At 45.3% G+C, this 16,886-nt stretch overlaps 1 protein-coding gene across 6 annotated transcripts in view; it reads left to right on the forward strand.

The window, feature by feature from the left end:
* PLCXD1 (phosphatidylinositol specific phospholipase C X domain containing 1) overlaps window positions 1-12,644 on the forward strand; it is a 76,559-nt gene extending 63,915 nt beyond the window's left edge. For all 6 annotated transcript variants that reach the window (XM_077296903.1, XM_077296906.1, XM_077296904.1 and 3 more), the window contains one exon: window positions 8,072-12,644. In XM_077296903.1, the coding sequence (XP_077153018.1) occupies window positions 8,072-8,337 (266 nt within the window). In that variant the 3' untranslated portion in view covers window positions 8,338-12,644. The remainder of the gene's footprint in view (window positions 1-8,071) is intronic.
* Window positions 12,645-16,886: the final 4,242 nt, after the last annotated feature.

Below are 16,886 nucleotides of genomic sequence, written 5' to 3' on the forward strand. Positions count from 1 at the left end.
ATCTTGTATGCCCTGCACACGAGCTGCCAGCTGGTCTACACTTGTAATCAAGGTCTGGACATTCATGTCTGCAGCAAGCTCAAGCCACTCAAAGGTAAAGGGGAGGAAGAGAGGAAAGAAAAAAAAAAAAAAAAAACTCAGAATTTCCTTTCTTATTATCCCACTTCTGCAATGCATTAAACATTCAATGTTGGCCTGGCATACTGTTGTGACCCCAATGGCAGAGGGTCTCAGAAATAATTTCTAAGTCTGCAAACACAAAAAACCAGCTCATAGGGCAGTGGTTAACTGGGCTGACAATATATCTAATCCTAGCACCACAAATAACAGCAGCCGGGGAACGTTCCTACGTTGGTTCTAGACGTCTCGCGCCAGCCGGAGAACTAGCTAACCCTAGAAGGGAAAAGAAAGACCTTTCTTGCCTCCAGAGAATAGACCCCAAAAGTTGGATACAAGCCCCCAACAAATAATAACGGTGAGGTCAGAGGAAAAAACAAACATAAGAATGAGCTAGGTATTTAGCAAAGAGAGGCCCACTAGCTAATAGCAGAATATAGAAAGATAACTTATATGGTCAGCAAAAACCCTATCAAAAATATCCACACTGGAAATTCAAGAACCCCCGAACCGTCTAACGGCCCGGGGGGAGAACACCAGCCCCCTAGAGCTTCCAGCAAGATCAGGAATCACATTTAGTACAAGCTGGACAAAAATGAGAGCAAGCAAATAACCCAAAAAACAAAGAAGCAGGACTTAGCTTAATTTTGCACGAACCAGGACCAGCAGATAGGAGCAAACAGAATGTGTCTGATTACAACGATACCAGGCACTGGACTAAGGTTCCAGGAGGTTTATATAGCAACACCCCTGAACTAATGACCCAGCTGGGTGCAAACTGAGGGAAGAAAATCCCAGAGTCATATCACTAGTAACCACAAGAGGGAGCCAAAAAGTCTAATTCACAACAGGGGTCCACCCATGGACCTGGAGGGCTCCAAACCACCGAAGATTGTAGGGGGACCAGCTAGAAACCCGGCCTACCACAGTTCCCCTGGGGCACGATGCCACACCTGCCGTCAGCTGGGCCACCTGCAAAGACAATGTCCCAACCGCACTCATCATACCCAGTGGCCAAAGGCGGGAACAGCTACCTTCAGCCGGGCCGCTGTACACTGCTACCAAGGCGAAGTTGACCCGACATTGGGGGCTACGACTAACCAAGGGGTGGAAGAGATGGAGGAAGTGCTGCATGAAGTGGACCCCGTGCAGGCAGCCCAGGCAGATAATCGACAACAGCATCGACAGGTTGTGTGGGTTAATGGGAAACGTATGCAGGGACTAAGAGATTCCGGGGCAACTTTGACCCTTGTGAAGCCTCATCTCGTCCGGGACCAAGAGAAGACGGACCGGACAGTGGCAGTCCGTGTAGCAGGGGGAGCCATACATCGACTGCCCACTGCCCGGATTCACCTAAACTGGGGAGTCGGGGATGGGCTTGTTGAGGTCGGCTTGATGGAGGATTTGCCCGCAGATGTCTTGCTGGGAAATGACTTGGGGCCCATGTTGTCTGCCTTCTCGGTTGCCCCTCTGGCTGAGACATATCCTGTGACCACCCGGAGATAAGCTCGAGCTGCGGAGGCGAAATCACACTCAGAGGAGGCCCAGGTAAGACATTCCAGCCCTACACGTATTCCCATAGCCAGGCACATTTCTTGGGCCACACCAGATGAATTTAAGAGGGAGTTACTTGAGGATCCTTCATTGGAGGGATATTGTGGGAAGGCACAAGAGGGGAGAGGGGCACTGGAAGGGGAACAGTTTATATGGAAGCAGGGACTCCTCTACCGGATCACAGAGCAGCACCACACAGGGACGAGCCCCACTATAAAATGACAGCTGGTAATTCCCAAGAAGTACAGGCAGGATTACTGCGAATCTCTCATGACATACCCTTGGCCGGGCACTTCGGCGTCAGTCGCACCAGGCATCGTCTGACACATAACTTCTTTTGGCCGGTGGTAACCTATGATGTTCATCAGTACTGCCAGACCTGTGACAGTTGCCAGCGCATTGGCAAGAGGGGAGATCGATGCAAGGCCAAATTACGCCCCCTCCCCATTGTGGAGGAACCATTAGCCGAGTAGCGGTCGATCTGATAGGGCCGTTAGCCAAACCCAGTCCGTCAGGGAAAAGGTATATATTGACAGTGGTAGATTATGCCACACGGTATCCAGAGGCGGTTGCGTTACCTAACATACTGGCAGAGACGGTGGCGGCTGCCCTGCTCCAGGTTTTCTCATGGGTTGGATTTCCCCGGGAGATTATCTCGGACCAGGGTACCCAGTTTACAGCAGAGGTGACCAACCAACTGTGGAAGCTGTGCGGCGTAAAGTCCATTAGAAGCACCCCGTACCATCCGCAAACCAATGGGTTGTGTGAACGCTTTAACGGGACGTTAAAACATCTCATTGGGACTTTTACCAGGACCTACATGGACTGGGAGAAATTCTTGCCTCACCTCCTGTTTGCCTATCGGGAGGTGCCCCAAGAATCCATGGGGTTCTCCCCGTTCGAACTGGTATACGGGAGACGGGTAAGGGGACCCCTAGACTTAGTGCTAGAACACTGGGAAGGGGAGGGCATCATAGAAGGGGTACCTATTGTACACTATGTGCTGGAATTCCAGGACCGCCTACAGGAACTGACCCAGGCTGTACGTGGGAACATGCAGGAGGCTCAGCGGCGCCAGCGCGTATGGTACGATCGGAGGGCCAGAGAGCGCACCTTGGAAATAGGACAGAAGGTCCTGGTGTTAGAGCCCACTAGGCAGAACAAGTTCCAAGCTGCATGGCAGGGGCCCTACCAGGTAGTGGGGAAAATAGCTGACACCACCTATAATGTCGCCGATTGTGACGACCCCAGGGTTATCCGCATGTTCCACGTGAATATGCTGAAGCCCTACCGGGAGCGCCCTGAAGAGGTAGTGGCCATCTGTGCACCTGAAGCAGAGGATTTAGCCGGACTTCCCTTGCCTGATGTTTTAGGGGAAAGGACTCAGTCTAAAACATGGGACCAGGTACACTTGGGTGAAGACCTAGGTCCCCGGGAGAGACAGCAGGCGGAGGCATTGTTGAGGCAGCGACAGAGGATGTTTTCAGGGAGACCAGGGTACACTCGCCTGGCACAACACAAGGTTGAGACCCAGGATCAGACCCCCCTGCGACAACCCCCCTTCCACGTCCCTGAGTCTGTACGAGAAGGGATGCGACAAGAGATACAAGAGATGTTGCGTTTAGGGGTCATTGAAGAGTCAGATAGTCCCTGGGCATCCCCCGTAGTGTTAGTGCCCAAGAAGGATGGGACTACACGGTTTTGTGTAGACTATCGTAAGCTCAATGAGAAAACAGTGACGGATGCGTATCCCATGCCGCCTGTGGATGAGTTGTTAGACCGGCTGGCAGGGGCAAAGTATTTGACCACCATCGATCTATGCAAAGGCTACTGGCAGATTCCCCTTAGTCCTGAGGCTATTCCCAAGTCTGCATTTGTCACCCCGTTCGGCTTATTCCAGTTTCGAGTTATGCCATTCGGGATGAAGACTGCCCCGGCGACCTTCCAGAGGCTGGCTGACCGGCTTCTGGATGGTCTCCAGGACTATGCTTGTGCCTACCTGGATGACATCGCCATCTACAGCGCGACATGGGAAGAGCATCTAAATCACATAGAGACAGTATTAGACAGGATCCACAAGGCTGGAATCACCCTGAACCCAAACAAGTGTCACGTGGGCAAAGCAGAGGTTCAGTATTTAGGGCATTGGTTGGGAAGTGGGAAACAGAGACCAGAACCAGCCAAGATTGAAGCCATAGCCAAATGGCCCACCCCACGCACTAAAACCCAGGTCATGGCGTTTCTAGGGACAGTGGGGTATTACAGGAAATTCATTCCCAATTACAGCAGCGTAGCCAAGCCCCTCACTGATCTGACCCATAAGAACCAACCCCGCCAGGTAACCTGGACCCCAGAGTGTGAGGAAGCCTTCCGCCAGCTAAAGGACGCCCTCTCCAATACCCCTGTATTGGCCGCACCCGATCCAACTAAACGTTTCCTTGTTCACACGGATGCTTCTATGTTTGGATTGGGGGCAGTACTAAGCCAAGTCGGGCCGGACGGCCAAGAACACCCGGTAGCTTACCTGAGTCGGAAACTACTGCCCTGTGAAGTGAGCTATGCGGCCATCGAGAAGGAGTGCCTGGCAATAGTATGGGCACTCAAAAAGTTACAACCATATTTGTATGGACGACAGTTTTCCCTCCTAACAGACCATAATCCCCTAGCCTGGCTTAATCTGGTCTCCGGAGACAACGCCAGATTACTGCGGTGGAGTTTAGCCCTACAACCTCTGGACTTCACCATCCACTACAGACCCGGCAAACAAAACGGTAACGCCGATGGACTAAGTCAACAAACAGAACTTGCACCAACCCCATAAACTTCGGTCATCCCCAAACCGATCCGTTAAGGATCAGACTGTGTATGCCGATCGCGTCGCTAAAAGGGGCGCCGTGTTACAGAACCCCCCAGCACCAAGAATATGTTATGCAGTATATGTATGTATAATAGGTTCCATGTGAAAAGCATCAGTCCACTGGCTGTGCCTCTGGACAAGATATTCTCCTTCTGACCTCCCCCACCTTTGTAATTCCCACAGTAAATATTGGCAGGCTCCGGCCCCCTGCGGCTATTGTAATGTATGTCTGGTCTGCTGTTTTTCTATTGGCCTGCCCTCTATCTGTGTTATATATTCTGTGTGCTGTGAATAAAGTGTTGTTAGACTGGAAATACGTGGAGAAGCAGTGATATTTTATATGCTCCCATGTAATGAAGCCATTCCAGTCAGCGTCCTTCATTCAGACTCCAGCCAAGGCAGAGTGGACCTCCTGAAACACGGGGTGGTACCTAAAGAGGTACTACAGCACAGTAGACCCCGTTACAGCTGGTATCATCAAAGATGAACTTGTGGGACCTTTTCGGGTTGAGGAGGAGTAATGCTCAACTCCCAGACCTACTGCCAGTTTCTGGAAGACAACTTCATCAAGCAGTGCTACAGGAAGAAGTCGGTATCGTTCAAGAAAAACATGATTTTCATGCAGGACAATGCTCCATCACATGCCTCCAACTACTCCACAGTGTGGCTGGCCAGTAAAGGTCTCAAAGAAGAAAAAACAATTACATGGCCCCCTTGTTCACCTGATCTGAACCCCATAGAGAACCTGTGGTCCCTCATAAAATGTGAGATCTACAGGGAGGGAAAACAGTACACCTCTCAGAACAGTGCTGGGAGGCTGTGGTGGATCCTGCATGCAATGTTGATCGTAAACAGATCAAGCAAATGACAGAATCTATGGATGGAAGGCTGTTGTGTCATCATAAAGAAAGGTGGCTATATTGGTCACTAATTTTTTAGGTTTTGTTTTTGCATGTCAGAAATGTTTATTTCTAAATTTTGTGCAGTTATATTGGTTTACCTGGTGAAAATAAAAAAGTGAGATGGGAATATATTTGGTTTTTATTAAGTTGCCTAATAATTCTGCACAGTAATAGTTACCTGCACAAACAGATATCCTCCTAAAATAGCCAAATCTAAAAAAAACCACTCCAACTTCCAAAAATATTAAGCTTTGATATTTGTGAGTCTTTTGGGTTGATTGAGAACATAGTTGTTGACCAATAATAAAAATAATCCTCTAAAATACAACCTGTCTAATAATTCTGCACACAGTGTACACTAAGTATAAACCATAGAAAGTAGGACCGATAAGCAATAAAATAACTATTCACACACTGAAGTCAACCCTGACACATGATAAGGTTTTTAATATAAGACAGCGTAGGACCATCCCGATCAGAGTCACCTTGTCGAGGTGAGATGGCTTTTATGCTATTTTTGATCACAAACAGTATTACTAAGAACTCTGTGTTATTTAGATGCACTTTTGCTTTTTACTTATTTAGTTACAGCAGGGGTTTTTGCTCATTTTGTTTCTTGTAGGTTTTGTAGTCAAATAACTATGTAAAGTTATTGCTTTCTCAGGGAAAATGTAGTTTAAAAACTCATCCTATTTAGGTAACACCTAATTACTGAGGTCTGGTACTTTTAAAGCAGTCATCCAGTTAAAACAAGTTTCCACCTATGCTGAGACCCACACTAATCGGCAGAAAGGGGAGCTTTTATCCCATTATAATGATGCACATGTTCAACCTCAGCTCCGTTCATTACCAATATAGTATTGTGCTTGATTAAGGTTATGTGTATATGTATTTGCTTCCGAAATTTCTGCATAAAATACCGTATTTTTCAGACTAAAAGACGCACTTTTTTCCTCCAAGAATGTGAAGGAAAATGGGGGGTGCGACTTACAGTCCCAATGTACATGTTCTGGTTGTGGTGGGGGAGCAGGGGGTCACAGGAGTCAGGTGCCGGCGGCTGCAGCTAACTCCTGTGTTCGCTACTAAAGATAAATTAATATTCACTCCATTCCACGCCCATGGGAGTGGTGAGCAGTGAATATTAATTTCTCTAAATCCTGGTATGCATGGCCCCATTCTTATCCTGGTATGATTGGGCCCCATCCCTGTCCTGGTATGCATGGCCCCATCCTTATCCGGGTATGTATGGCTGCATCAGAAAAACAAACAAAACCCCAAAACATTACACTTACCAACCTGCGTTCCTTCGCAGGATCTTGTTCCGGTGCCAGAACCTGCTTTACTCTTGTAAGCAGTGCATGGCAGGGACATCATGCGCTGCTTACAAGCCAAGGACAGCTGCCGGAATACTCACTGCTCTCCACGCCGGGACTATGTGCGTGGAGGGCAGTGAGTATTCATTGCTCTTCAGTAGCGTGCAGTGTAAGCCACAGCCGCCGGCTTCCTGCAGCTGCCGGGCTTTCATGTGTCCCTGCTACTAAAAGGAATGAATATTCAATGCTCTCCACTCCCATAGGCGTGGAATGCATTGAATATTCATTTCCTTTAGTAGCTGACATGTGAAAGCCCGGCAGCTGCAGGAAGCCTGCGGCTGAAACTGCACGCTACTGAAGAGCAATGAATACTCACTGCCCTCCACGCACATAGTCCCGGCATGGAGAGCAGTGTGTATTCCGGCAGCTGTCCTCTGCTTGTACGCATCCCATGACGTCCCTGCCATGCGCTGCTTCCAAGCATAAATCAGCTGCTGGCACCAGAACAAGACGCTGCAAGGGAGCGCAGGTAGGTAAGTGTAATGTTTGTTTTATATTTTAAAGTTTATCTGATGGGGCCATGCATACCAGGATAGAGATGGAGGCCAGTCATACAAGCATAAGGATGGGGGCCAATCATATCAGGATAAGGATGGGGCTATGCACACCAGGATGGGGATGAGAGGGGCCATGCATACCAGGGTAGCGGAGGCAGCCATGCATACCAGGGTAAGGATGAGGGGGGCATGCATATAAGGATGGGGATGAGGGGACCATATATACCAGGATATTAAGTACAGAATTGACCACATTTTTTGCTTCATTTTTTTCCTATTTTCCTCCTCTAAGATCTAGCTGCGTCTTATAGTCCAAAAATACGGCATGTGTCTCCTGGCAAGAAACATCTTTCTGAGCATTTTTTTTTCCTTTCATTAGAATGGGTGAAAAATGCAGCAAAACAGATTCAAATCTGGAAAGAAAAATATATACAGAATCTGCATCAAGATTTTAGAAATTTCATCCACTTTGCCAGGACAATAAAATGCTGCGTTTTCATGGACACAAGAAAAAACGTGACATGTGAACATGCCCTAAAAGTTTCACCTGTTCTATCCGCTTGCAGAGCAGTGAATTCCCATGTGTTGCGCTGTGGGAAGGGATATAAGGGAAAACAACTTAAAAACAGAAAATTCTATAGTCTTTAACGGAGTCTGTCTGGTTGCTAAAGATTACTATGTAATCAATACGGTGTATAACACAGTGTTTAAAATAAGTGGACTGAAATTTTTTTTTATTGTCTTTGATTCTGAATGTACTATATTTTACAGATGGATTTTTTGTGGCTGGTCTTAATTTAACGGAGAATTGGTCTTACATCTTAAAACATCCATTTGGTTCCATGAGAAGCATGACTTTGCCTAAACTTCCATTTTTGTACAAGTGGATACAAAAGCAACATCCAGGAGGGAGCGGTGATGCCACCAATATTATTGCAGAAGATCTTATTGGATCTGATGACTTTGTTTCTGTGGTGATTGAGCTCAATAAGAAGCTTCTGGACAGAACTGATGCACTGCTTAGCTATAAGACTTGAAATATTGTAGTATTTTACACTTCTCAGTTAAAGATGTATGAATAGCAATATGCCCTATGCTTAAAGCACCACTACAGCGTTTTTTTATTTCAGCGTTAAAGTGGTGCTGTTAATATAAGCCATGCCCCTAGTCTTATACTTAGCAACCACTGCCTTCATTTGTTACCGCGGTTCTCTTGTCACTCCTCTGCAGGGCCGGCACCAGGTTTTTGTGGGCCCAGGCCAAAGAGTCCAGTGGGCCCCTTTAACACATACCACGATTCATGATGCACAGAAATATAGGTATAGTACAATGCCAAAGATTTCACTTCTTAGATTACATGAGTAATATCAATTGTAAATTATACACTGCTCAAAAAAATAAAGGGAACACTTAAACAACAGAATATAACTCCAAGTAAATCAAACTTCTGTGAAATCAAACTGTTCACTTAGGAAGCAACACTGATTGACAATCAATTTCACACGCTGTTGGTCAAATGAAATAGACAACAGATGGAAATTATTGGCAATTATCAAGACACACTCAATAAAGGAGTGGTTCTGCAGGTGGGGACCACAGACCACATCTCAGTACCAATGCTTTCTGGCTGATGTTTTGGTCACTTTTGAATGTTGGTTGTGCTTTCACACTCATGGTAGCATGAGATGGACTCTACAACCCACACAAGTGGCTCAGGTAGTGCAGCTCATCCAGGATGGCACATCATTGCGAGCTGTGGCAAAAAGGTTTGCTGTGTCTGTCAGCATAGTGTCCAGAGGCTGGAGGCACTACCAGGAGACAGGCCAGTACACCAGGAGACGTGGAGGAGCAGTGGGAGGGCAACAACCCAGCAGCAGGACCGCTACCTCAGCCTTTGTGCAAGAAGGAACAGGAGGAGCACTGCCAGAGCCCTGCAAAATGACCTCCAGGGTGCATGTGTCTGCACAAACGGTTAGGAACGGACTCCATGAGGATGGTCTGAGTGCCCGACGTCCACAGATAGGGGTTGTGCTCACAGCCCAACACCGTGCAGGAGGATTGGCATTTGCGACAGAACACCAAGATTGGCAAATTCAGCACTGGCACCCTGTGCTTTTCACAGATGAAAGCAGGTTCACACTGAGCACATGTGACAGAGGTGACAGAGTCTGGAGATGCTGTGGAGAGTGATCTGCTGCCTACAACATCCTTCAGCATGACCAGTTTGGCAGTTGGTCAGTAATGGTGTGGGGTGGCATTTCTTTGAACGACCGCACAGCCCTCCGTGTGCTCACCAGGGGTAGCCTGACTGCAATTAGGTACTGAGATGAGATCCTCAGACCCCTTGTGAGACCATATGCTGGTGCGGTTGGCCCTGGGTTCCTCCTAATGCAGGACAATGCCAGACCTCATGTGGCTGGAGTGTGTCAGCAGTTCCTACAAGGTGAAGGCATTGAAGCTATGGACTAGCCCACACGTTCCCCAGACCTGAATCCAATTGAACACATCTGGGACATCATGTCTCACACCATCCACTAACGTCACGTTGCACCACAGACTGTCCAAGAGTTTGCGGATGCTTTAGCCAAGTCTAGGAGAAGATCCCTCAGGAGACCCTCTGCCGCCTCATCAGGAGCATGCCCAGGCATTGTAGGGAGGTCAAACAGGCACATGGAGGCAACACACACAACTGAACATCATTTCCTTGTCTTGAGGCATTTCCACTGAAGTTGGATCAGCCTGTAATTTGATTTTCCACTTTGATTTTGAGTATCATTGCAAATCCAGACCTCCATGAAATATTCATTTTGATTTACAGTACATTGATCATTTTTATGTTTTATTGTTCTCAACACATTCCACTATGTCATGAATAAAGATTTGCAACTGAAATATTTCATTCAGTGATATCTAGGATGTGGTGTTTTCGTGTTCCCTTTATTTTTTTGAGCAGTGCATAATACCATACATATAGGATAATGCATCGCTTAGTCCTCCATATAGTATAGTGCTCATCTCATAGTCCATATAGTATAATTCACAGTGCATAGTCCTCCATAAAATATACCCCCCCATTTTCCTCTATATAGTATATAATGCACCTCCATATACAATGCTCAGCTCATAGTCCTCCGTGTAGTATAATGCACAGCCCATAGTCATCCATGTAGTAGCATGGCCACCGTATAACTCTCCTCCCATCCGCACCCCCGCCACACAGCATCCTCTTCTGAAGCCGGCAGCTGACTTCAGCGGGCAAGCGACAGGAGCGCATGATATCACTGCCATGTGCCCCCAGTCATCTGCATGACCATGTCAGCTTTTAGCCTCTGATTGGTTGGTAACGTGTATTGACACTCACGGACCCAGTGGGTCCATGTGTTCCAATACACATCAGCTGAATATGTGTCCAAAGACACACATCCAGCTGGAGTATTTGCGAGTGTCAGTGGGCGACCTTGTGATCGCAGCTGAGACCGCTGTAGTTACGCCCATGGCAACGGCGAGTGGCCCCCCACCTTGTTTGTGGGTGGTGTGAGATATATATATATATATATATATATATATATATATTTATTATTGCTAATAACTCTTATCTATATTACAGTCTAAACTAAAAATAAAAAATATAAATCTTGCTATTTTCCTATTGGCCACTTGGGCTTTTGTAGTCTCCAACTTCCTATTGTTTCAGGAAGACACATATACAAAGCCACAGTGGTTGGATCCGAACCCTAACATTTGTATTGACGTGTCTAATAAGCATGTACAAAAGGTCAACTGTGACATCGCCTATTGTGTATAGTGTTACTTGTCATTGTACATTGTAATCCTGCTTTGATAATATGGAATTTTACTGTAAACTCTTCCAAAATGGCTGGAAGTATGAGTCTAAAAAGCCTCATTGGCCAGTGTGAAAGTTGCAAGATTACCATTTTTTTAATTTACTTTTTATAAAAATTGCAATATAAAAATAAAATTCTAATAAAAAAAAAAATACACAGCATTTAAAACTGATTTTTCTGTTTATAACTCATTTTCTGATTCTACACTCCCTTTCACTTCTTCCCCCCTAGCTTTGGTCTTCATGACCAACTCCAGTTTAAGTGTGACATGTGTCACCTTATCGTAATAACTTAAAGGAGTTGTCCTGTTAAAACTGATAAAGCTGCAGTTAGGCCCGACCAATGGGCATGGCCTCAGTCCATACACTTGTATGAAGCCGAGCCCAGACCAGTCACATTAGTGGCCATGACCGACTAGAGGGCATAGCCTCGCTCCATACAAATGTATGGAGAGCGAGGCCGCGCCCACTGGCCGAGGGTATGTATAACTTGTATGTACCCACCGTTCCCTGGTCTGAAACCGGCGAATCCCTGCAGCGCACAGTGCATGCACTGGGAGGATTCATACGTCTGCAGTCACATGGAGCGACTGCAGGCTTTATCGGACAATGCCTTTAAGAATGCTTCTACACACCTCAGTAATTCCCAGATTGTTTTTTTCCATGACATTGTACTTGTTTGTGGTAAATTTAGGTCAATAATCTGAAATTTTCTGAAATTGTAGAAAAATTACAGTTTTTCAGACTTTGAAGTATTATGCCTTTTAGGGTGCAGTCAGACTGCCAAATTACTAGCGCAAGGATCGCATTGTGAAGCTCGGACTGGCCGTGGGCTCTACTAACCTGAGCGTGACAGCATGTATTTCTATGCATGATTGTGATGCTATCATTGCACGATGCTAACTGCACCCTAAACTAGATCGTTGCACCACGCAAAAAAAGTTATTAAATTCCATGGACCATTGTCTGCTTTACATCAGCATCATTTTTCCAACCATCTTTTTAATGTTGTTAGGATGCTACAAGACTTAAACATTTAGCAATAATTTTTAGTATTCAAGGGATTTTCCAAAAGCTATTCCGATATCCTTAAAAACAAAACAAAAAAAAGCGCGTTGAAAAAATTTCTCCCCTCAAGACATTCAAAACAGCAATTGGGAAGTTTGTTAACACTTCAGTTAATTCACATGAATTAATACAGTGGAATATATAAATAAAAAAGTGTCCACTAATTTAGCATTTTGATCAGGATAAAAATCTCTACAATTGGATATGCACATGTGGTCATAAACTATTGTTTGGGCACACAGCCGTGCTATGAAGGGATGGAGCATTATTTTACTCTTGGTGCACAAATTTGGCTGAATAGATTGCAGATGCTATAAACATAAGGGTGAATGACCTCGGGGAGATCAAAACATCTAACACCGCGGAGACACCATCACTGGAATGCAGTGATCCAGAACACTGCCCCATCCCTAAAGGGAAATATGCAAATGCATGTAGAAAAGCCGCGGAGACACCATCACGTGTTTCTCAACGCAAGCAATGAATAGCCAGGTCCCGGTGAAAGACCTGGCTATTCATTGCTTGCATTGAGAAACACGTGATGGTGTCTCCGCGGCTCTTCTACATAGATTGCAGATGCTACGTCACATTTGCAAAGCCATCGTTTTTGAAACTACATCCTTCAAGCAACTCATCTAGGGTTGTTTTCGACAAAAGAGGTGATTCACAGATTGGGCTGTGAAAACAATGGATGTTCACATTTAACTTTGCAATCTCTGCACCTTTCTAATGAGTTCGTTTGAAAATAGCAAAAAAAAAATGAAAAAAAAAAAAATTATAGAAAGGTAAAGCCACAGACTGTAATGGTCAGACGTAGTACAACCATACTTGCGTTTAACTATCTTTATTAAAGGTACCGTATATGTTTTTAAGGGGAATAGAATAGTGTGGAATGCGGCACCTTTTTTTTAGGTTTGCTGCTTTTAAACCATATAAACACTGTAATAAAAAAATATTTTTGGTTATTGACGTTGCTGTTCATTGCACAGTATTAATAAGTTGTTTCGCATTTTTTATACAGCATTTATATAGTTGTTTTATGTTTTACTACTTCTGCAGAACAATAAATTCACTTTTTTTTCAAAAAATTATTTTTTCCTTTTTCTATATTCTAGGAATATCTATATATAGGAATATAACATAGGAACCCTTCTTTGATATCACCTTCACAATTCTTGCATCCATTGAACTTGTGAGTTTTTGGAGAGTTTCTGCCTGTATTTCTTTGCATGAAGTCTGAATAGCCTCTCAGAGCTGCTGTTTGGATGTGAATGGCCTCCCACCCTCATAGATCTTTTGCTTGATGATACTCCAAAGGTTCTCTATAGGGTTGAGGTCAGGGGAAGATGGTGGCCACACCATGACTTTATCTCCTTTTATGCCCATAGCAGCCAATGACTCAGAGGTATTCTTTGCAGCATGAGATAGTGCATTGTCATGTATGAAGATGATTTTGCTCCTGAAGGCACGTTTCTGCTTTTTATACCATGGAACAAAGTTGTCAGTCAGAAACTCTATATACTTTGCAGAGGTCATTTTCACACCTTCAGGAACCTTAAAGGGCCGTACCAGCTATTTCCCCATGATTCCGGCCCAAAACATTACTCCTCCACCTCTTTGCTGACGTCGCAGCCTTGTTGGGACATGGTGGCCATCCACCAACCATCCACTACTCCATCCATCTGGACCATCCAGGGTTGCTCGACACTCATCAGTAAACAAGACTGTTTGAAAATTAGTCTTCATGTATGTCTGGGCCCACTGCAACCGTTTCTGCTTGTGAACAATGTTTAGGGGTGGCCGAATAGTAGGTTTATGCACCACAGCAAGCCTTTGAAGGATCCTACGCCTTGAGGTTCGAGGGACTCCAGAGGCACCAGCAGCTTCAAATAACTGTTTGCTGCTTTGTAATGGTATTTTGGCAGCTGCTCTCTTAATCCAATGAATTTGTCTGGCAGAAACCTACCTCATTATGCCTTTATCTGCATGAACTCTGTCTGTGCTCTGCTTCAGTCACAAATCTCTTCACAGTATGATGATCACTCTTAAGTTTTCGTGAAATATCTAATGTTTTCATGCCTTGTCCAAGGCATTGCACTATTTAACGTTTTTCAGCAGCAGAGAGATCCTTTTTATTTCCCATACTAGATTGTGGCCCGATTCTAACGCATCGGGTATTCTAGAATATGCGTGTCCCCGTAGTATATGGACAATGATGATTCCAGAATTCGCGACAGACTGTGCCCGTCGCTGATTGGTCGAGGCAACCTTTATGACATCATCGTCGCCATGGCAACCATTATGACATCTATGTTGATACTGTGCCCGGCGCTGATTGGTCGAGGCCTGGCGGCCTATATATATATACACGCAGTATATAACACAGGGCACAGTGCTATATACTATGTGGCTGCTATATACATACATACATACATACATATTCTAGAATATCCGATGCGTTAATACAGGCCACTCAGTATATAACACAGCCCAAACACTATATAACAGCCCACGTACTATATAACACAGCCCACGCAGTATATAGCAGCCACGCAGTATATAACACAGGCGACTGTTGTGAATTAGACTTTTTGGCTCCCTCTTGTGGTTACTAGTGATATGACTCTGGGATTTTCTTCCCTCAGTTTGCACCCAGCTGGGTCGTTACTTCAGGGGTGTTGCTATATAAACCTCCTGGAACCTTAGTCCAGTGCCTGGCATCGTTGTAATCAGACACATTCTGTTTGCTCCTATCTGCTGGTCCTGGTTCGTGCAAAATTAAGCTAAGTCCTGCTTCTTGATTTTTTGGGTTATTTGCTTGCTCTCATTTTTGTCCAGCTTGTACTAAATGTGATTCCTGTTCTTGCTGGAAGCTCTAGGGGGCTGGTGTTCTCCCCCCGGGCCGTTAGACGGTTCGGGGGTTCTTGAATTTCCAGTGTGGATATTTTTGATAGGGTTTTTGCTGACCATATAAGTTATCTTTCTATATTCTGCTATTAGCTAGTGGGCCTCTCTTTGCTAAATACCTAGCTCATTCTTATGTTTGTCTTTTCCTCTTACCTCACCGTTATTATTTGTTGGGGGCTTGTATCCAACTTTTGGGGTCTATTCTCTGGAGGCAAGAAAGGTCTTTCTTTTCCCTTCTAGGGTTAGCTAGTTCTCCGGCTGGCGCGAGACGTCTAGAACCAACGTAGGAACGTTCCCCGGCTGCTGTTATTTGTGGTGCTAGGATTAGATATATGGTCAGCCCAGTTACCACTGCCCTATGAGCTGGTTTTTTGTGTTTGCAGACTTAGAAATTATTTCTGAGACCCTCTGCCATTGGGGTCATAACAGGCGACGTAGTATATAACACAGGGCACGTAGTATATAGCACAGCCCACGCAGTATATAACACAGCCCACTCAGTATATAACACTGCCCATGTAGTATATAGCACAGCCCCCGCAGTATATCACACAGCCCCCGCAGTATATCACACAGCCCACGTAGTATATAGCACAGCCCCCGCAGTATATCACACAGCCCATGTAGTATATAACACTGCCCATTTAGTATATAGCACAGCCCCCGCAATATATCACACAGCCCACGTAGTATATCACACGGCCCATGTAGTATATAGCACAGCCCCCGCAGTATATCGCACAGCCCCCGCAGTATATCGCACAGCCCCCGCAGTATATCGCACAGCCCCCGCAGTATATCGCACAGCCCCCGCAGTATATGGACAGTGATTATTCCGGAATTCGCGGCAGACTGCCCGTCGCTGATTGGCCGAGGCAACCTTTATGACATCGTCGCCATGGCAACCATTATGACATCTACGTCGATACTGTGCCCGTCGCTGATTGGTCGAGGCGAATTCGCGGCAGACTGTGGCCGTCGCTGATTGGTCAAGGCAACCTTTATGACATCATCGTCGCCATGCTGTGCCCGTCGCTGATTGGTCGAGGCCTGGTGGCCTCGACCAATCAGAGACGCGGGATTTCCAGGACAGACAGACAGACAGACAGACAAACCCTTAGACAATTATATATATAGATTGCTTGAAACCTGTGGCCTGCTTAATAATGTGGATAATAATGTGGTTTTCCTTTAATTAGAATCACCTGGAAAACTAATTATCACGTGTTTAAGATTGATTTCAGTGAAACATTGAGCCCTAAGACACAATATCATCCACGAGTTTATTTGAAAAACAAAACAAATATTTATGACACTTAAATCCAATTTTCATAATAATTTGGAACATGGTGTAGTACTCACCTGGTCTGGCTATCTGCAAACAACTTAAGGCTGCTGCAGACCCAAGAGGAGATGAAACCATAAAAGGAAAAGCAAATGGGTAGTTCTGCGCTGTCATGAAAGAATGCCGGATGCCAAGCCAATACTTATCGTGGTTGTCCTGATGAAGAAGTTGTATACTTTGAAATGTGTTGACGAATAAACCTCTTACCATTGGATTGGCATCCTCCATTCTTTCACGGCAGCACTGAACTACCCATTTGCTTCTTTTTATGAATGCATTTTATTAACAGATATGTCCCAGTACTGTTCTATATGAAGGGGCAGATTTATCAATACAGTGCAAACTGAGATTAGACAATATTAAATGTGCCTAGTTTGCTCATGCTCTTTGATTAATTTTATTTTTAAAGACTGCCTAGCCTA

This window comes from Ranitomeya variabilis, chromosome 3, assembly GCF_051348905.1.
Source record: "Ranitomeya variabilis isolate aRanVar5 chromosome 3, aRanVar5.hap1, whole genome shotgun sequence".
Lineage (NCBI taxonomy): Eukaryota > Metazoa > Chordata > Amphibia > Anura > Dendrobatidae > Ranitomeya > Ranitomeya variabilis.